The sequence below is a fragment of the Chaetodon auriga genome, chromosome 20 (assembly GCF_051107435.1).
Source record: "Chaetodon auriga isolate fChaAug3 chromosome 20, fChaAug3.hap1, whole genome shotgun sequence".
Lineage (NCBI taxonomy): Eukaryota > Metazoa > Chordata > Actinopteri > Chaetodontiformes > Chaetodontidae > Chaetodon > Chaetodon auriga.
The window spans coordinates 5,461,167-5,483,408 of NC_135093.1; the positions used below are offsets into that span (position 1 = coordinate 5,461,167).

The 22,242-nt window shown below is 44.1% G+C and overlaps 1 protein-coding gene across 2 annotated transcripts; it reads right to left on the reverse strand.

The window, feature by feature from the left end:
* Positions 1-7,783: 7,783 nt before the first annotated feature.
* Positions 7,784-21,734, reverse strand: LOC143338736 (regulator of G-protein signaling 9-like). Of its 2 annotated transcripts, XM_076759345.1 has the most exons (19): positions 21,588-21,734; positions 19,917-20,013; positions 18,687-18,737; positions 18,389-18,495; positions 18,166-18,217; positions 17,221-17,279; positions 17,067-17,143; positions 16,898-16,979; positions 15,459-15,521; positions 14,625-14,654; positions 14,415-14,476; positions 13,984-14,097; positions 13,751-13,866; positions 13,467-13,554; positions 13,002-13,140; positions 12,844-12,926; positions 12,524-12,641; positions 10,781-11,184; positions 7,784-10,525 (listed from the first exon to the last, which is right to left on the reverse strand). In XM_076759345.1, the coding sequence occupies exons 1-19, from the start codon at positions 21,654-21,656 to the stop codon at positions 10,363-10,365; spliced, it is 1,974 nt and encodes a 657-aa protein (XP_076615460.1). In that variant the 5' UTR covers positions 21,657-21,734; the 3' UTR covers positions 7,784-10,362. The 2 variants fall into 2 exon arrangements, with proteins under 2 accessions (XP_076615460.1, XP_076615461.1); XM_076759346.1 differs by lacking the exons at positions 7,784-10,525; positions 10,781-11,184 and having other exon boundaries at positions 12,320-12,641.
* Positions 21,735-22,242: the final 508 nt, after the last annotated feature.

The following is a 22,242-nucleotide window of genomic DNA, read 5'->3' on the forward strand; positions in this document are numbered from 1 at the left end:
CAGGGAGTGTGTGTATGTGTCATACTGGAGGGCCATAACAAAAGATTATTCCATTGTGAAATTTATCTACATCAGCCATGTAGAACACCTGGCAAAGCGTTCAGCACCACGGACAGCGCTTCACACGGTGGCCAGGAGGTTGCTCCAGACCGTCAAGAGTCAAATCTCACTGCCACATGGAGGTCGTTGTCAGGTAAACATAAACAAACATAAACATTGCCCAGCATCCACCCGTGCACCCTGACTCTTGTCTTCTGGGAGAATCTGTCTGCTATCATTGCTCCTCAGTCTCTCTCTGTGTAGGTTTGCATCCATGCTGCAGGGGGCGATGAGGTCAGACCCAAGACGGCCGACAGTAACTGTGCTGCTGTGTTGTATCCTCATATCAATAATCTTTTCTGACTGAACGGTGAATAAGAAGACAGAAATAACCCCACAAACTTATTCCACCTCAAGCGTGGGAGCTTTCACAATGAAAAACTACAACTGCAAACCAAGTGAAGCGTTTTAATGGGTGGTCACACAACATCATGACATAAAGCGCTAAACAAACACAACAAAACAAGAGAACTGAAAGATGAGAAAAACATGCTTTTTAAAGAATTTCAAAGAAGACACCGACTTTATTATAATACTATAATACCCTGACTGCTAAAGCCTGGTCCCTCTTGGGCCTTATTCGCAGAAGCTTTAATACTGACAGACAACCAGTGAATACAGGTAATGATACGGATCCATACGAGTTAGATAAAAGCCTCAAAGGGATGAAATGGCTTTGATAGTATGGAGTGCAGAGAGTTATAGTCTTCAATTAAAGATAAAAGTGCAGATAACCTTCTGTAGTGCAGCCTAAGAATGAAATCCTTAATATCAGAGATGTTCTGCAGCTAAAAGAGGACTGAGCCACCGTCTTGACCAGGCTAATAAAAGACAAACTATGTGCCCTAAAAGGGGAATGCAAACTTAAAACAATGCAGTGAAGAGAGGCAGAGACGAGCCAGCAGCTCCAAACTGATCCACTAACAAAGACCACGGCGATGACGTGTATGGATGGAGGAGAGCAGAGATGATGTGGGAGGAGGAAAGAGGGATGAAGGGGTGAGTAGTGAAGGGGTACAGGGAGAAGGGTGAGGGATGAAGAGAGAAATCTGGGATGGAGTACGATGATGGAGCTTTATACTTTAATGTAGAAATGGGATGTTTGAGGCGTGGTCTTTGTTCCCAAACCCAGTTACAAAACTTAACTTATTACAAGAACAACTGGAAGTCAGGGGTTAGGTTCCCTGCTTCCCGACAAATCACTTCCACGTAGCTACCCAACCAATCGCAGATTAAACTTGATTGAATGTTTCCTCTGGGTTTGGCTCAGGTTTGGCCTTGAGCTCATATCACTGAGTGTTTTCTTCCATAGACACTAGCTTGTTTTTCTCTGCTGAGCTGCAGACTGGGCTGCTGATTTTCAGTGGGACGAGCTGCATGAACAACTTTCACATTTCCCGGAGACTTAACCTCAAAAGTAAATGAAATGGTAAACGGACTGCATTTATATGGCACTTTTATCCGAAGTGCTTTACAGAATGCCTCTCATTTACCCATTCACCAACACACTCTGATGCACCGCAGAGCAAATTCAGTGATTGTACTTGCCAAAGCCGGCTCGTCAGTAAACAATATATTTGGGCCTCTGAGAAATGTTCATGATGGTCTGTTCAGGTGGAGTCGTGTTTACCGCGTTTACAAGAAGAGCTCACCTGAACGTGATGTGGTGTTCACGGCTAAAAAACTCCACGCTTCACTACACGACCTGCCCGGCACCAAAGTTAGCGTTTTTCTGAGCTGCTCTCTGCAGCTGGAAATGACACTGAACCCAAACAATAAAGTTGCAGGCTGGAAGCAGTAAACAGAAAGACACTAAAAAGCTCCAGCTGAGGAGAACTGCAGCGTCGGGTGATAACTCTCCATGTGTTTGCCACCACAAGTGACCTCTTTTATATTCAACCAACTGTGAATCTAAAAATATAGATTAGTGCAGATTTAAATCCTTTGTCGTTGTCATATTTGTTATCCCGAAAAGGACACGAAAAGTAATTGTGGTACTACCCTGATTACAAAAAAGTTTGGACTGTAAAATGTAAATAAAGACAGAACGCTTCATCCAGTCATGTGTTCACAAAGTGGTGAACCTCGCTCCATCCTCACCCAATCAGGACACTATAACCTGTTACCAATCAACCTATTTACCCGTGGAATGATCCAAACAGGTGTTTTTGGAGCGTCCTGTCCCAACTTGTTTGAAATGTGTTGCAGCATCAAATTCAGAATAAGCAGATATTTACAAAAATCAGTGAAGCTGATGAGGAAAACATGAAATATATTGTCTTTGAGCTGTTTTCAATCGAGTTTATGGCAGAAAGTATTAGCAAGTGATCACTTACTGTTGTATTTCTGTTTTAGAAAATGTTCCATTTTGGGGGGAATCAGGGTTGTATTTGTTGTTAGTGCACGAGCAATAATTTCCCTTTGACTTGGATCCCTTGACTTGCTAAACATAATGAAAATGAATATCCAGTCAGAAATACAAAAGTTCCATTCGAAGGCAGCGTGCAGCTAAAGAAAATCTCCTTTGATTCAGACATAAGTGCAACGCAAACATTTCAAACCTACCATAAATGCATTAAATGTCTAATTGCAGTATTCCAGTGCACTATCAAAGGCTGAATGTGAGTGTGTGTGTATGAATTAATGCATAGCAGATGGTTCTGGTTTGTTTAGATCTTCAAATCAGGTAGATACTGATGTTACTGGCTGTCTGGGATACAGTCAGACATGGCACTGTGTGTGTGTGTGTGTGTGCGTGTGTGTGTAGCTGTGTACACTGATGTGGACAGATGTTTAAACAGGCAATCATCACTCAATGAGTAAACAGCTCTGGAGATTGGACTAATGTGTGTGTGACTGTGGAGGTGCATACTAAGAGGCGAGCGAGGACGAAAAGACAAAGGAAGCAGACAGAAGGGAGAGTAAATAAACTCCATCAGCTCATATTAGAAAGCAGCCGTCAGGGCTCGAATGCAGATTTGTGATTAGCCCACATTTGTGGTATTTTTATCACCCAGTGCAACTCTTTGATCACAGCCGTGTGTCAGAAAGGGAAGAATCATCCTCGGGGACATTTTACCCAAGTGTGGGTTAAAATACTAACTCTCCAGGGCTTCGCCGGCTGATGTCGTTGGCCGCCGGCCCACACACCTTTCCCAGCAGTCGGTCAGTCAGTCTGTCTGCATCCTCACCCCCACCCCTCCCCTCCTCTCCTCCTCATCCTCCTCCTCCTCCTCCTCCTCACTCTAAAGACACACTTTGAAAGCAAAAATAGCTCAAGAGCAGAAAGACATGAGAAGTGTCAGATCCATAAATAAATTGGGTTTTGTGCACTTTTGTCTGAGACTGACATTTTAAAGCCTGCCAGGTATTAATATCATTCCTCATGAGACAAAGATTGTATGCGTGGGTGTGCATAAATGTGTGTGTGTGTGTGTGTGTGTGTGTGTGTGTGTGCTCGCGCGTGTATACGTTCACTGCATGTGCATGTCTGTGCATATTTTGGTGTGCGTGGCAGTGTGTGTGTGTGTGTGTGTGTGTGTGTGTGTGTGTGTGTGTGTGTGTGTGAGACGGACAGAGACAATGGTTGGCTGGTTTGTTATTGTTGAGAAACTTTACCCTCAGGCATGTCTGACACAGACTTTACAGTTTTATTCTGCCTGAAATTCACCTGACATCCTGACATGGTCATGGCCAAATTGCCTTCCCTCTTTTTCTCTCACATTTCAAACTCAAATAAGCTTTATTGGCAAGAATGTTCAAGTTATTATTGCCAAAGCTGTATTTGATTTTCTCAAATATTACATTTCGCATAAGAAATACTCTCTCGTAAATCAATGAATTACAGTACACATTGTTATTTGTGTTTCTGTTTTATTGTGTCTGCATTTGCTGTTTCATAACTAAACACATATGTTAAAGGTCCACTGTGTCCAATTAAAGGTCGTGGAGTGGCAGAAAGTGAATATTCATAGTTATGTTTTCATTAGTGTATAATCACCTGAAGATAAAAATCCTTGTGTTTTCGTTACCTTTGCTTGAGCTCTTTGTATCTATAGAGGGAGCAGGTCATCCTCTGCCATGCACCTCCATGTTTCTACAGTTTAATGTTTATTTATTTATTACCGTTCTTTGCTTTGAGCCCAGCCCAGAGCCCAAGTCAAGCCAGATCCGAATTACACTCATTCCATTCCATTAATTGTATATCACCCCCTAGTGGCCGGCTGCAGTATAGGTCTCAAACTCCACCCTGCACGTTAGTGGATGGGACATGGACCAGGCGTTGCACATTTGCTGAGGTTTATCTGATATTACAGTTTTGGTGTTGCTCCAGGATGATCATTGCAAGTGATCACAAAGTGACAAAATCCGTACTGGGAGCAGGTCATGGTGGATTAACGGGTCGAGCATTTTCAGCCAGGAGACGGGGGTTTGCTTCCTGTGTGGAACTTACAGTTGATTTCTTAGTTTTAGAGTTCGTTCACTCATTATTTTGAGAGTTTCTTTTTTTATTTTCAACTTTCTGTCAGTGTGTGTGTGTGTGTGTGTGTGTGTGTGTGTGACAAGCGTGTGCAACCAGTCTTCACGGGCTTAGGCATGCTGACAGCTTTATGGCTGAGTTGAATCAGCACAGTATGGCTCAGATAATGATCAGAGGCACCCAGGTACGGAGAAAGGGAGGGAGAATTAAAGGAGGTCAAGAAGGTGTGTGGAGGTGAAAGGCTAACACAGAGGGAGAAAAGTAAGGAGGTGTGAAGTGGAGGCCATAAAACGAGACCTAAATATAGTCGAAGGTCTTTCTCATCATGCGCTCGCTTTCTCTCCTTGGTTGGTTTTACGAGGTGGGGGGTCACTGGTAATTATCTGCTCTTGTCAAACCTAGGCTCAGCGAGACACCGGGTCACCTGTGATTCTGATTGAGGTCCTGAGCGTTCACACATGTACACACACACACACACACACACACATGCACGCACACACACGCATGCATCGGGAAGCAGCAGCAGGCGAAGGTGCAGCGTTTCATTACGCTCCTGATTTGGTCATTCATCATGTCACAGCGAGGTCACACACAGCGGCCGACACATGTTTATCTCTGCGGGGATTGTGTGTGTGTTACCTGTAGGTGTGTGTGTGTGTGTGTGTGTGTGTGTGTGTGTGTGTGTGTGTGTGTGTATGTTTGTGTCATGGCTTTGTTTTCCTGTTTATCCTGATGCGACTTACCATTCAACACAGGTGGAGAGGAAGGGGGTCTACACTTGTCCCAGTTAGCAATCAAGGTGCGCATCTGCAATCTGAAGAGTCTGATTTTATCCTCAGGGGTCAGTAGAGACCAAACTGGAGCTAAAAGAGAGGTGAATATTGTGAAGGTGTACAGGTGGACACAACAGACAGACAGACAGACCAAATAGAAAAAGAAGTACATGTGTAATACAACGATCCTTCGCTCAGAGGATACAAACGCTACAGGCTAAGAAGTGTACAGTATGCATCAAAGACATTATAACAGTATTACCTACAGCTACGCTCTTTTTTATAAGAGTGAGATGAGAGGATCGATACCACTCTCATGTCTGTGCGCTAAGCGTGGAGTCAGAACCAGGTGGCTTAGCTTGTCTTAGCTTAGCGTAAAGACAGAAGGCAGGAGCCTGGCTGTCTTCAAAGGTAAAAAAATGCAAAGCAAGTTTTCATCTTGTGTTATTTGCACAAATTTGAATGTTAATTAGTGAGCTTTAGGGGTGCTGGTGGGCAAGTTAGGCTAGCTGTTTCCCCCTGCTTCCAGTATTTATGCTAAGCTAATTGCCTCCAGGCTCTAGCTCCATTATTAACATTAAGGTATGAGTGTGGTATTGAACTTTTCATTTTATTCTCAGCCAAAAGGTTAATAACTGTATATCCAAAGATGTTAAATGGGTGATTTCGAAACCTTTTTGGTCATAGAATCTAATTTTATTTTTTATTTTTTGTAAGACGTGGCTTCAGTTTCCTGCTTAAAATGCTGATTTGTGTCATTTTCTACTGCACACATGCAGTTTATTAACTCCGGTCATAGAAAACTGGAGAATCAAAAACAGATAATGGGCAACACGCACAAACTGAGGCAATGCGACAAAAAAGTGCTGATTTTTAAAAAAGGAACATGAAAGTCATGATGAGGGTGTATGTGGCTTCTGATTCATTCAGGTGTAACTCCAAAACATGAAGGGTTTCGCTAAAAGATGCTTCCACACAAATGTATTTTAATATATGCACACCTCAGATGAATGTTAAGCACACTGCATAAATTCCCTCCTTCTTGCTAAGCTAATGTATGACTGGACTGTGTGTGGACGTCCCTGTGTGGATGCTGTGAGACAGCGATCGGACGGCTCTGCTCAGACACACCAGCAGCAACAACACACACACACACACACACACACACACAGGCTCACACACAGATCAAAGCTCTGCTCCATCCTCAGTTCAGTAACCTCAGTGATGGTGTGTTTCTCCTGTCGCTCACGTCTGTGATGCCAGGGGTGACGCTGACTACATGCACGCTGTATGGACGTGGTCAGTGTTGACCTCGGACAGGATTATGTGGAAATTGGACATCATGGGAGTTTGGACAATTGACTCAATCCTTTTCTGTCTCATACCAAATAACTTGATATGACACACGCTGAACACAGGCTGTTTCTATTAACATTTCTGTTTCATTGAACTAATGCACCTGGAGCTTTGTCTGCCATCCACCTGCTTGGGTTGCATTACGTCGAGATGCCTTGATCCTATTATCATTGCTATGTCGCCACCTAGTGGTTAACCACAGTCATCACCACTTATTGAGGCTGGAGCGGAATATTTTTACACATTAGGAAAAATATCCGGAGTGGGATGTAATTTAAAGGGGCACTTCACTAAAAGAAAAGTGACAAAAACAACTGTACTCATAAACAACTTCGCAACAGTGCTTGATTTTAGTGTCAAAAGGTCACAGAAGTGAGTTTCCTCCATGGGGGGGTGGGCTCAGCCTTAGAGACGGTGCACCAAAAGGGGCCAGCTGAGGTGGTTCAGGTATCTGATTAGGATGCCTCCTGGGTGCCTTTTTTTGAAGGTTTTCTACCTGGGAGGAGGGGCGGAACTCACTGGGGAGATTGTGTGTTTCACCTGGGCAGCGAACGCATCATAATCCCCAGGAGGAGCTGGAGACATAGCTGGGGAAAGGGAGGTCTGGAATAATTGCTGAGGCTGCTGCCGCCGTGACCTGACCCCAGATGAGCAGGAGAAGATGGACGGATGGATGGAAAGTTTTGAAATCGCAACAGGTGGTGAAACAAGCAACAAAAATAACATAATAAAAATAATAACAAAATACTTGACTGCTGTTTACTGACTGACTGCCAATGAAACTTCACAAATAGACATTAACATGTTTTTCTCAATATTTAACACTTTTTTTGCTTCCCAAGATTTTTTTTGGAGCTGTTTCACCACCACCCACAATTTATTTTGATTTGCTCCAGGTCTGAGCAGCTCCTCTGTTTCCCTCTCTGTTGCATTGTGGGAGAGTAATGTGCATCCACAGATCAACAAAATCACCTGTGTTTAAAATGTATTCTGTGCTGCTTTGAGTGCAATGTGATTTGTAGTGCGGGTGAACTGACCTTTTAAGGGAACAGCAACTCATTCAGAAGGCGAATCTTTTTGTTAAGACAGTCATTTATTGAGGCACTTGACACAAGCCATGGAATGTACAAATCAAACACAACAAACTGAAGGCATTTTTCACATTCTTGCATCTGTAAACATGGTAAAGAGAGTACATTCTGACAGTTAATTCACATTATACTGCCCCCCACAAAAACCCCCAATGGAGAGACGCGTGACACAAATATCAACACCTTGCTCAGGGCGGTGTACAGCAGACAGCCGCTACAAACAGCAGTGGATAGAAACGATTCGCTGACCCTCATTACAGTGACTCTTCAGTCCTGAAGAGTGCTCGTCTGCCAGGAGTGGATCAGCAATAAAAGCAACATGTACACAAGCTGCTGCAGCCCCGTCTCCCAGAAATGATGTTTATATACAAGTGATGTGCAACAGCAAAGACGTTCTGAGGGGAACGAAATGCTGGACGAATCGTGTTTTCTGCTAACATGATGAGCAAATGTTTCCCGGCAAGATGCATAAATGTTGACGTTGAACGTATCAGTAAAATGTTCAACATGTTTCATTTGTTTTCTGCCAAAATAGACAATCTTGCAATACCCCAACCCCCCCCCCCCCCCGTGTCAGTGTCACGTTTGCCTCTCTAAGAGGACCTCATTCTGCAGTCGAGTTAGCAGTAATAAATACCAAATGTCCTGTTAGACTTTCAAAATAAAGCTTCCTGAGAAAAATTTCAGGTGATGGTTGCAGTTTCATTTGGTTGAGGCACCAAAACTGCTTGTTAGGATCAGGAAAATATCATTACTTGGCTTAAAATGAATGCATCAATGAACATTGACCCAGGCTTCTGTCGTTATCGCCCCCTGCTGGTGCTTCACCTTCTTACACGTCTGCTTTTCACAGCCCGACGAGGGAAAACGTGACACTGACACGCTCTCTTCTAATAGATTGGCAGGTCTATTGCACACTTTGGCATGAGTTTTACGGTTGTGTTTAGGCACTGGCAGCACTTGGTCGAGGTTAGGGAGAGACTGTGGTTTGTTTTAATACAGAAAAATTCAGCAGTGAGTTGACACGTAAGATTTTTTATTAATATCACAATCTTTGCCAAACCAAAGTGCTTTTGTTGCCACACACGGGGGTCTGGACTCGAGGTGTCGATTCTGGAGTCACAGTCCTGCACACTGTACATCAGCTATCTACCTCGACCACCTCCATGCGGCTCCAGCGTGGTACATAAACACTTTGCTCAAAAAAAAAGGTTTTCTCTGAACACAATCCAGGCAGCGGTCACGCTGTCAACACAATGTCATTCTGACAACAATTTAGTAAAACCTGAAAGTAGTTTAATTTCTAGGAGACGGGGCTGGCTGTTCATGTGCTCTCCCTGAACTGCATCTATTCAGTCATAATGTGTGTCAGAGGTAAGTAAACCAGGGGAATCAGGAATCTAAGTCTATTTAGCAGCACAAGAACACTTCTCAGCTTCAGAAAACTGATCATTAATCAATAAATATATAAATACATTATCTATATTTTCAGCAGGCATGTGCACAGGCAGAGTCCAAACATGTCTGCTTTGGTTTATCGCTCTCTTGGATGTAAACTTTTTTTTTGTATAATAACTTGAGTTTTATTTACTCTCCTTAGCAAAATACTTCAGTTCATATATTTTTGTATGATTTGTAGTTTTTCTCATCTTGTGGCCCTGGTTGTCAAAAGATGTCTGTGCACATGCCTGCTTTGTAGAAACATCTGAGGCCAAAAAAACCTCACAAAATACTTCAGGTGTGTGAAGGCGGATAAGGCTGCTGTCGGGTTACTGTTGGTTCATAAGTACAGGATGAGGTTTGAATATGAAAGCTACAGCTCGAGTTTTGAATGCTCTCAGATGTCCGTGCACCCTGTTGTCCTCCGCTGGAGCAGGGCCTCGCAAAACTAAACATCCAACAATAACAGCTGGCTCAGCTGGTGCTCACATCAGTAAGGGTCGGTGTCACTAAGGCTGCACTGAAAGGAATACTTCAGCTAAAGCCGAGGTTGTGAGTATCAAATGCTGCACGATATCCCTGACCGTGAGGCTTGAAATAAACACAATTTGAGGAAAACTGACTGAGTAATGAAACGCTAACAGGGGAGGTGTTGCACTGGAGGAATTAGGACTCAGTATTTCTAAGATCCTGCGTCAAACAGCTGGGAAAAAAGCTGCATGTTGAGCCATTTTTTGGAGAAACTGTGATCGTTTGAAAGCAGGAGGGGTGGACAGTGCAGAAGAGGATTAAGCTGCAGCAGACGTGAAACAGTCTGTTTGACACTCAAAACATAAGCTTCCTTTAAGAAACGTGGACGCAGTAGATTGCTCAGTCTCCTGCAGACTAACTCCCGAGTGTCCCAGAGTGACTGTTTTCAGTCAGTCCTGATGCTGTTTGGTATTAATGTTGTGGTTTGTGGCCTGGTGGTGAGAACATGGCCACATTTACACAGAGTTGATAAAGATTTTACCCCTTTGTGCTCCGTATGAGATCGTTTATCTCTGTCAGAGTTGGGGAAAACCTGCCTGCTCAGACAGACACAGACTGAAAAACCTTTTTATACCTGTGTAAATGCCGCCTTTTAGCTCGTCCCGTTGTGTGGAATGAGGCTCTCCCAGGGGCAGATGATCTCTTTGGCTCCCACTCCTCCTCGAGATGCAGCCCTGTTCTCCTCCTCCTCGTCCTCCGACTCGATGGGGTAGATACGGCACTCTGGAGGAATATCCACTTTAATCTGGAAAAAACTGTGCAGGGTTGCAGAGAGGACTTAATGAGACAAGTCCAGTGTCCATAATCAGGAAGGTGACACATATCTGAGTTTTGGATTTGAAACAAGGTTAAAGTGACGACTTTCAGCTTCAGCATGAGGATGTTTACGTTCACATTAAATGAGCAGTTCAGAGCAGTTCTACACTTTAGTATTGCTACTTAATTAAAATATCAGTGTAGCCTCCCTCTTCCTCCTTCTCCTTGCATGCACTTGTGTATGTGTGGCTTACTTGGCGATCCGTCTGGGTGGAGCCTGACTGGGCTGATCCGGGCTGATAGGCTGGATGCGGCTGCTCGTCCCGGCAGCTGAGTGGCATTTCGGGGACAAGCTGGCGAACATGGTGGAGGGGGTGCAGCCACGCTTCAGAAGGCGACGTAAGGACAGGGCCATGCGAGACTTGGACACATTTCCACTTCCTGGGGCCCGAGCCGCGGGGTTCCCCTCGGCCTCTCCTTCACCGGCCTCCACTCTGCGCTCAGAGGTGGAGGTGCTGTCCAAGGCCACGCTGATGGGGGACGGACAGGCAGGAGTTTGAGCCAGGAAAGGGAGAGAGGGCGAGGTGTTGGCAGAGGGGAAGTCAGAGATGCCAGAGTAGACGGCGAGGTGGGGGACAGGAGTGGTGAAGCGGCACAGCTGTGAGGTCAGAGGGCAACATTCACAAGTCAGAGGTCAGCAAGAGAAGCTTTCACTCCAAAAATGTGTTGTGCATTTTGGAAAACTTTCAGCAGACGGTTCCCTCCGTGCATAATAATCAACAAGAGACATCACGTGCATTATGTGTCATAAGAGCTGCTATAAATCTCAATATTGACTCATGTCACAGGCCTGAAGTCTTAGTATCACAGCTGCTCAAATCACCACTGGGGGAAGAAGTATTCGGATCCATTACTGAAGTAAAAGTACTAATACCACACTGTAAAAATATTCCACTACAAGGAAAAGTCCTGCAGTCAAAACTCAAGTAAAAGTATTTAAATATATCAGTAAGTAAGTAAGCAAGCCCTCTGCAGTAAAATGCTCCATGTCAGTGTTTTACTTTTATATCTGATGGTTTTTTGGTTAACATTGCTGCCGCTGGTGGCTACTTTAATCTATCATATTCTACATGATCATCATATGTTTGTAGCATTGTTGTTCTCTGAGAACCACGTATCTCTAAAAAGTACAAAAATGAAAAGAAAGATAGAAAGAAAGAGAGGAAAAAAGAAAGAAGTATGGGAGAAAGAAAGACAGAAACCATCTCTGGGCCTCACTTTCTTCAGTGTTATGGCTAATAATCAAGACAGAATCATGATCGATGAGTTCAAACAGGCCGACAGCAGGAGGACGGTCCAGATGACAGATGACAACCAAAGCACATGAAGACAGAATGAATGACAAACAAACAGGTAAACATGAGGTGGTTTGTGGGTGTTTTATTATCTCATGACTGGTGACAAAGAAACACAGTCGAGTATGAACACTGACACATCTACAGTCTGAAGACGGACGGTTCAACACGTGTTACAAGAAACAACATGACAGAAGCAGCTCGTATGGACAGAGATGTGACAGAAATGTGACAGATGGTAACAGACGTCCCAACACGGCCGCTGGTGTTAACGCCTGAACACAACCCATGTGTGCAGTCCACTATTCACTCTCCTTTTTGCTCCATTTTTGGTCTCCACCAGCCTCCCGGGGAAATATCTGGCTACGAACATTTGATCCACTGTTATTATAAATAAGATTATAGCAACTTTTAACTGAAACTAAAATGGCTTTAAAATGTAAACACGATCATTAAGAAATTAAAAACCTTCTCCTTGAATGATTCCTCTAAAATAATCCAATAAATTAAGTGAGAAAATCCTAATCCTGACAAATTAGAAGGTAAATCTCCTGTTTTTGTTCAGTTCTCAGTAGGACGAGGAGGTGGAGGAGGAGGAGGAGGAGGCGCCTCCTTGCCCTGCTTGCTGAGTTTGCTCATGACCTGTGTGATGTCAACACTGGCAGCCATCTTGGCCTTCTGCTCTTCCTCCAGCTGCCGGAGGACGATGGGGCTGAGACTGGGACGTCTGTTCTTTGCATTCTGCTCCAACTGGGCATCACTGGGAGAAAAGAGAGGAAGGATAGAGAAACCATGAGGAGAGAAGGGAGGGGACGACGAGGTGAAAATTACCTACTGGAGAGTGATGGATGTGGTAGTTTCAGGAAGCTACAGAGACTAATATCAACCGGACACATGAGAAAAACAAGCTTCGGTTTTTCACACCTCAGGCAAAAATGTCTGAATCAGAAGCTGCCACCGACCTGAACTTGTGCTCCTCGGGAGAGATGGCCTTCTTCAACGTCTCCTTAAACACTGGAGATTTCATGTACCGGCCGTATGAGTCCTGCAAAACATACACAAACTCAGCATGAATCAGTGGATCAGCATAATGTTGTGTTTTCATGGTGCATTCACGGACCTTCTTCATGAGCATGTAGATGTGAGTTTGGGCTGCGTCCAGCACGTATCTGTGCGGGTGCTGCAGGCCTTTCACTGTGATTTCCATCGTCTTTCCATCGATGTTGATCCACCGGGGTGCACCGCGCGCCAGGAAGGTCCTGAGATCAGGAGATCAGTGGTAGAATGTGACTAAGTACATTAACTCAAGTACATGTTTCAGGTACTTGTACTTTACTTGATTATTATCTTTTCATGCTACTTTCTACTTCTGAGGGAAGTATTGGAGTCAGAGAATGTTTTCTGGCATTTTTCCACCATTTCCGCTTGAAAATTCACTGAAATGAAAAATACTTGCTAATCAGTTTTCTGTCTTTCAGTTAATTCACTAATCAGCTGATTGTTTCTGCTCCGACCTCTGCTGCCATCAGCATTCACCAGAGAGGACTCATATATTCTACGCACAGAGAACAAATCAAGACATTACTTGTAGATCTGCTCTGCTTTCTCTCTCATCGTCGCAGAAGTGCCCCACTTCAGATCTTCACAACCCTCCCAGAATGCCAAGTTCTCTCCTGCGAATAGAACAGAAAATAATAGAACAGAAAGTGCAGTTAGCTCCCTGTTATTAGCCCCTTTTAATGCATGAAAAGTTAACATTGTGTGACCAAAAATGAACCTACAATGCAGGAAGTTTTTAACAAGAACACTCTAATCGGTGCTGTTCCATTTAATTTCTTTGCACATGTCTAATTGAAATGACCACCGTACCGCTGAATTCTTTCTTGAGGAAAAGCCTGAAGTCATTTCGTCCTCGAGGGTCTGACAGCAGCTCTCCGAAGCTGAACGTCCACCTCTCCACCCGCATTTTAGTCGGGATTTCCACACTGTTGCACACACGCAGGAGGAAGGTCATGGAAATGAATGAGCCATTTTAAGCTTAAACATTCAGCTGATCCTCAGTGAATGCGTCATAAATTATGCATCATCCTCAGCTGACTCACTTGGGCATGTTCAAGGTCCAGTACGTGACGTCATCGGTCAGCCAGGGGTTGCTGGGAAGACACTTGGAGAGGAAAGGATCGTGGCCGCTGTAGGTGGCGCAGTACTTCACCAATCTGCAAGAGCAGAGTTTAGATCATCTGTCCTCCATGTTATGTTTTAAATTAATGTCACGTTACGTCAAGACACTCAGAGTGGAATCTTATGCAGTGTCACCTCAAGTTGTACTATACTACTACATTCCACCTTACATTTTACATATTTCACACTATATTATACTGTACTTCTGTCTTATTCTTATCTTATCATATTCATGACACATTACATGTCAAAATTTTAACCATTTTCAATCATTGAATCAGTCACTTGATGCAACCGATCTCAGGTGACCAGTATGTCATCCATATACTGGGAATATGGTGGACTAGCTTACGCGCCAATGGACACAGATGACTTCACTCTGGGCCTCATGATGGACTGCTGGGTAAAGATCATCTATGGGAGGCGAAAGAGAGACGACAGCTATAAACGTGAAGACAGACCTGTCTCTATGGATCGCTGCTAACGGTTAACACGGCTGCTGGTCTGATGAGGAAAAATGTTGGAAAGTCGGAGAAAGGGTGGACAATAAAATCTCACTCACGATTCTCTCGTAGTAGTCGGGTGTTTTCACCTGCGGAAGAAAACACACTGAGTGTAACAACAACAGATTATACGTCACATCACAAAGAATCTGCTGTGGGTGTTTGTGTGTTTGTGGGCGTCATTAATCCATGCATTCTTCGTCTGGTGCCTACATTACCCATAATGCAACTCAGCCTGGAGTTCAGTCAGACATTCTGGTGTGTTATGCTAGTAGCAGCTAATGTAGCTATGAGCTGCTAGCCTTAAAGAGAGATGAGAAGCGGGCCGCAGAGGTCTGATATGCTCACTTCTTCCTAACTCCTGCTGATTTTTTACATTTTTGAAACTTGTGGTCTTCATTCCGACTCAAGTGACATCACTTGAGGATTTGTCAGACGGCACACAGCTGCCTCTAGAGCCACAATGGGCTTTTTTCATGCTCACCAAGACCTGTAAACAGATCTTGATGTGGAAAATCAGTGGAGTAAAGTTGGAATTCGGATCAGTTCCAGGTTAGTCTGAGGTTTAAGATGGTCAGCGTTAGTGTTAGGAAACAGGGAATGCATTATGTCAAGTACAAACATGTGAGTTATATGTGTGTGTAGGTGTTCAAAACCAGTGTAAAAGTCTGAATACAGAAAGAGAGCCATGGGAAAGGCCTGCAGAAGAGGAGAGAAGAGATTGGTTTTAGTAAAAGATGAAGTTAAATGATTTGAAGCAGCAGACAGGTAAAGGAAAGGGAAGATAAGCAGCCTTCACTTCACCTGGATCCATGCATTAAAGCTTCTTATTGAATATAAGCTGATTGACAGGAATTATGTTCATGCCGGTCACGCACAGACTCACCTGTTACCTCTTCTGCGTTCGGATCTATTCGTCGATCCAGCCCGTAGTCCATGGCGCTCACTGTCCCCGGCTACACACACACACGTTGACAACAGAAAAATGTGTGTTTACAAGAGGACTAATTAATTAAAGCAGATGGCTGTTTTCTAATGCTAATCGTAGGCTGCTGGAGTGTCACACTTTTCCTGGCCATCTGAGACAACGGGCCAGTCACCAGTCACGTGGAGAAGGAGATTTTGTGAATTCACTGCCCGACATTAAAAATGCAAATTTAAGTAATTTGTTTGTTTCCAGCAGACTTGGAACCACATTTGTCAGTATGCAGGATACGTCTGTCTCTGGATTATGATATTATCTCAGATAGAAAGCTGCCTTTGATTTTTAGGAGTGAAAGGATGAGTCAGTGACTGCCAAGTGGGAAAAAGTGCAATTTCAAGAAAAACAGCGTCTGTGCTTTACTTTGTGTGTGTAAACATTTTCTGTAACTGAAGTACCAAGAAGCAAGTTTCCGTATTTTCTTCTATTATTCGCTTTCTTGCTGAGAATTAGATGCGAAGATCGATACCACTCTCATTTCTGAAAGAGCCTCATTTATTAGCCTAGCTTAGCATAAAGACTTGAAGCGAGGGGAAACAGCTAGCGTCGCCGTCACAACTATTTCACTCTGTGTGTTAAGTGATGATTCTGCTTTATGTGAAGTGTGTGAGTAATAAAAATCTCAGCAAATGACCCCTTGGTCACTGGTCTGGTATGACCAGTCAGTTTACGGTGGCTAATGTTTGCTGGTTGCACTTCAGCAGAAGTTGCTCGCTTTAAGTGCCTTTTAAAGAGCCCATTTATACTTGGCCTGCAACAGCAACAAGTACTTCAGCTATGCTAGCATGCTATCTGGCTCCAGGTTTCCTGTGTGTCAATTAGTTTGAGATGTTTAGATAATATGGCAACACATTAACACAATTTCACCTGAAATAATAAATGTCCAGGCCTCAGGATTATGCAATAAAGCAGGACCTGCACCGAGGCCTTTATCAAATTACCACAAACAAAATGACACATGGTGAACGTGGGTCTGTCTGGGACCCTGGAGGTCTGGGGAGCAGTTTCCCATTTAACCTGGTAAATAATCCAGCCTCACAAAAACAAGGCGAGACTCAGACTCACGATGCCGCAAACACAAGGTGCAAACCACTGCACCACATTCTCCCACGCAGTGTGAAATATTAATCAGTCGTGCCCTTTTCCTCTGACTGGACATGTAATGGTAATGAGGCATCATGGGTAGAGATAATTAGGTACCCTGGGAAGTATAGAGGTGGAGCGCAATTTATTTTCAGACTTCTCTGTCTGCTGGCAATCCACTCATATCTACATAAAGCTGTATCCTGTGTGTGCAGTGCAGGTCTGATAACCATCTGTGTGTGTGCGTGTGTGTGTGCGTATTCTCACCGGAGGTCTGTGAACCACCCAGTAGGCTCTCTCCTGGCACTCAAACACCACACGGTCTGGTTTCTTCCTCTCCTTCGCAGCCCTAAAAACCACACACAAACACACCGAATCGTAACACCTCCTTGATCTTAAAAATCGAGCGATGTCTTTGCGTTTCTCAGACACCTACCTGTACTGCTCTTTAGCTTGCATCACAATGAAATCCCATTTATGATTCATCCACTTGTGAAGGCGGTTATACTGCTCCTGAGGACATAAAATAACACCTCAGTAAATGCCGAAGCAGAGTGAATTACTCACGGGTCTCTCGGTCTCGTCCTCACCTGCTCATGCGGCTCCAGGATTCCTTTCTTGCGTATGTTTCTTTTCGCCAGATAGATTGCTGCAATAATGAAATGGAAAGGAGTTTTAACCGAGTGAGACGTGAGATAACATGTTGAGAAAACCATCAGGGCTGGAAAAGGTTGGTATTTTTCCATTTTCTAGAAAATTGCATTGAACTGAATTGTAGCCATGGACTGCATTCAGCAGCACACTTTTCCATCACAGGTACAGACAATTTTTCAGCATCCCATTAAACAGGAATTCAGTACAACCGTCTGCATGCACAGGCTGTCAATCAAAAACTAATTACTGGACTTGACACATCTGTTAGTGCTTGCTAGCTAGCTGTTACCATGTGGGCTGACTGAGCATGCTAACTGAGGAGCATCTATTCCATTCATTCTTTATTTAAAACATTTATGTTACACATAAGTTGTTTATTTTAAACCCAAACTTCCCTATTTAACCCATCTGTTGTGAGTGGTGTAAAGTGTGTGGCACATCAAACTCCACTTTCGCTGGTTAAACGGTGAATAGCCTGGGTGCAAAGGTCAGTGGTGCAATCGCTTTATTCGTTTGCTACTTACACATTGCCGTCAGAAACCTGCGCTGTGCACCGCTTTGCACCGGGTGTAAATGTGAATTTTCAAAGCACCTTTGCCCATTTGTTCATCACATGGCATGTTTCATATCGTAATATCTGACAAACGAATATTCAGTGGAAGTTCAATACAATGTTAAATGATTCAGCTCACATAAATCCTTCATTTTTTAACACCAGGGTTTGTTTCCATCTGCATATTAAATGTAAATACAGCCCGAGGAAAAAAAAAACCCTTTATGTTTCCATTTTATTCCAACTAATTGCCAAAACTTGCTGTTAAAGCCCATGGAAAGTTTGCACCTTGAATATTCCTGGAATTTTTTTTTGCAACCCTACTCACCATAATCTGTGTCCTCAACAGGCCACTGCTGTGTGGGCCAGAAATACGGTGTCTGGAAAGGACAAAAACAGAACTGACTGATTGACTTTTCATTGCTTAGAAAAACCAAAACCGGACCAGTTTGAGGCCACACCATGAAAATATCATCGTCCTGGCTGGAAACCCTATTTCAGAAGATAGTTTCCTTGGGTCTGGCGAGGGTTTTGAAGTGCAGTGCGTTTACCTGGAAGCGATAGAGGGATGCATCTGGTTTGATCACTAAGCGTCTGTGGTCTTGCAGAGGGTAGATGTATCCCAACGCCACCAGCATAGAGCCAAAGTTCCTCGCCTCTGAAGACAACAGACAGAGAGACGAGCGGAAATTCAGCGGCACCATTTCGGCTCATACTGACTTCATCGGAAGGTTTATGGCTAATTGCTTGAAAGAACATACAGGAAGAGCTTATATAACATCATCATTAACTTGACTTTCAACAAAAAAAAAAACCTCTAGGAATGGCATCAGCTGCCTCGTGTCTCACCTTGTGTGTCTATTTGGAATCTGTCCGCTAACCATGCAATTATGTCTTCACCTGAGGAGAAAAGATGGAAGTCAGAGGTAACAAAATACCATCAGATACAAAAGCATTTCTGACAGAGAACCACAAGAGTAGGTGGGTGTGTGCCTCTAAATGCCAGACCCCTCTCTGACTGTGTCCATACCCTGTGAGCAGCTACAGCTGATGGGTGGGGGAAAGGGTAGATGGGTGGAAGGAGAGAGGAGGAGAAGAGGGGGGGTCTCTGGATAAAGTACAGCAAGACAAGAGCAGTAGAAAAGAAAGGAAAGGAAAGGAAAGGAAAGGAAAGGAAAGGAAAGGAAAGGAAAGGAAAGGAAGGGAGATTAGAGTAAACAAGAAAAAGAAAAAGTAAGAAAAGGAACGGAGCTGAAATGAAAGGAGCACGGAGGAGAGGAAAGGGGACAAGAGGTGAGGAAAAAAGAAAAGGATGTGAGGGAGGAAGGTTAGGGGAAAGGAAAGGAAAGGAAAGGAAAGGAGACAAAGAAAAGGGAAAAGGAAAGGAAGAGAGGAGGTTAAAAGAGGCAAGAAGGGGCAGGAAAAGAGGAGAAAAGGAGAGGAAGGAGGAGGAGAGGAGAGGAGAGGAAAGGAAGGGGGTCAAGAAGCAAGAAAAAAAGGAAAGGATATTAAGGAAGGGGAGAGAAGGCGACAGGAAAGGAGAGGATGGGAAGGAGGAGGAGAGAAGGTTAGAGGAAAGGAAAGGAAAGGAAAGGAAAGGAAAGGAAAGGAAAGGAAAAGAGAGGAGAGGAACGGAGAGGAGTGGAGAGGCGAAGCAGCCTCAGCTGTTTTAACCTGCCTGCATTTAAAGCCTGCAGATGACGTACAAATCGAAGTTTCCTCTCTCCTCCTCCTCCTCCACCTCGCTGTCTCTCTTGTTTTCCTCTTGTTTCTGTCTCTGTTACTTGCTCTTTTCCTCTCGCCCGCTCAATCATCATCCTCCTCCTTCACCTCCTACTTTTTCCCTCTCTCTGACTCCGAGACCGCGGGGGTTGTCATGGAGATTAAATCTGTAGCTCTCGAGTTTGAGCCCGGAGCTCTGGTATCCTCCGGTGAGGCTGTGCAGGCACAATCAGTCGACCAGCGGCTGAATGACATCAAGTGTGTGCTATCGTATGTGTGCATTCATCAGTGTTTGTGTATATGTATGTGTGTGTGTGTGTGTGTGTGTGTGTGTGTGTGTGTGTGTGTGGTCTTTACCAGTGATAGCGTGCGGTATTGTCGTGATAACCAGTCTCTGAGGCTGCGACTTAACTCCTGTTTTGGGATCTTGCATCTCCAGCATCACCTTTTCCGCCTGCAGGGGCACATAAGGGGGGAGAAGAGATTGGGGGGGGGGGGGGGGGGGGGGGGGGTCGGGGCAGTGCTGTAATAAATGGATAAAAAAAGCAGTTTTGATGGATTTGTGTATGAAATCTGCTCTAAAGTAATTCGCTGTTAATCTCTTTAAATGAAAGATTTGGACAAATGGCAGCAAACTGAGGCAAACTGTCCCCGTGGGACATTACAGCTCCCTGTCAAAGCTTGTGATGAATACTTCCTATCAGACCAGTGCTGGGTGATTTAATGACTGTGATGAGCCAACTCTCTCGACGCCACTATTCCACTTTTTTAGCCCCAAAACTACACGAACCTTAACATGGCTGGAGGTGAGATGAGAGGTTCGTTTCATGCCCTGAGCTCATGGCTTTTGTTTGGCTTGTGTGGGAGGTTTGCAGTGAGTCACTGCCCTCCGAGCAGTTTCTTAGTTAATGTATCATCTGATCCCACAGATCCGACAGCTCAGGTGTGTGCACTGTAAAGCAAGATATCATGCAGTGCATTAATTCGCTTTGTGTGTGTGAGTGTGTGTGTGTGTGTGTGTGTGTGACAGAGAGCAAGCTGACTCCCGGGCCTGTTTGAAGTGGCTTTGTGCTTTGAAGTCATCCTGGAGAGGCTCTAAGCCCCAGGCTGAGCCGGACCAAAGTGGGCTTTCATGGACCAAAACATGAAGTTGTCCTGTAAAATAACGTCTCTGTGAGCATTCCCCTGGAGAGCGAGACATTGTCGGTGCTGGATCACCTGATATTTTTACTAATTGAAAGAGCATCTGCCTTGATTATTTCCTGCAAAAAAAAAAAAAATCTTTATGCCAAAAGTTATTTCACAGTGAAAAATAAAACTCCAGGAGTGAGAGACCCTGAATCGAGCCCCTCTCTGGCCGAAGGAGCAGGCTGTTGTTCTCCAACACACAGTGCCTGGATTAACTCCTTTCCAGCGGCTGGTTGGTGTAGATGGACGCACTGATACTGATCCAGGCTTAATGCTTATTAAACTGCATGACCTTATCACTGTGAAAAGGTTGCAACAAAACACAGTCTAACATTTGGTGTGACGGACAGAGACGCACTGAAAGCATGTTGACATTTGTTTTGAAGTCCTGTCATTCTGTGGCATGTATTTCTGCATGCTTGGTTCTTATGTAATCTTAATGTGTCCCCGAATTCTAATCAATCTGGTGACTAAAATTAATTTGCATGCATAATTGAAACATGGCACATATGTTTTCTGTTTTGTTGCATTTCCTCAAATGGAGTCCGAGTGGTACCTGTTAGCTTCATTGCTTCAAAATATCTCATCAATACAAAAAGCATCAGGAAACCAGAATTCCTCTGAGGACCATTGGAGAGTATCTAGTTTTCATGACTAACGCATTTTATAAGAGGACATGCCAATACAGCAAGGGTTTATGAGGTCACAGCAGACACTACAGTCCAAGCATTGCGTTAAAGAATTCATATAAGTGACCTGTCTATAGGTGCGTCTGCAGGTAATGTCTGCATGCTTGAGCAAGGCTGGGATCATCAGGTCTGATGGAAACGGACAGCCTACCTTCTTGAGACAAGCCATCCGTGGTCGATACCTCTGTCCATGATCCCGGAGGGTGTTTCTGATGGTCATGGTGTCTGATGCTGTTCACTGTCTCACACACATATGCAGCGCTGTTGTCGCCTGCCAGCCCTCTGTCGTGTGGGGATGCTGGAAGGGAAGCGCAATGATCGATACCGATGCTGCGTTCAGGGGTTCCCCATAAACTCTCATTTCGAAGCTTGTAACGTGCGAAAATGCTGCTACTTTCTTAATTTTCTCATTCAAGTGGACGTCACAATTGAATTTGTTGTATGACATGTTGGGTATGTAATAATAAATAACAATGCAAATGCTCAACATTAACCAATGACATAAAATTGTATAGAAATGTCCGAAATAAAAAAAAACCCCACTTCATTCATCAAATATTAGCAAATGTTCACTGATCATCACCTCAGAAATGCCCTTAAGTTTCATAAAAAGGCGTTCTCATAGAAAACGGAGGCCGTCTCATCTGCATTTCTGCTTTTATTTATCTTTTGAAGTACGTTCAAGCATAAAAACCCCTGTTTCCAACAGCCTTTAAAGACAGCATAACTAAAGCGAGAGGGGAATCAACCAATCAGAGCGCGGCTTTTTCCGTCAGGCAAACTGCATTACGCAATTGCCAAACTAA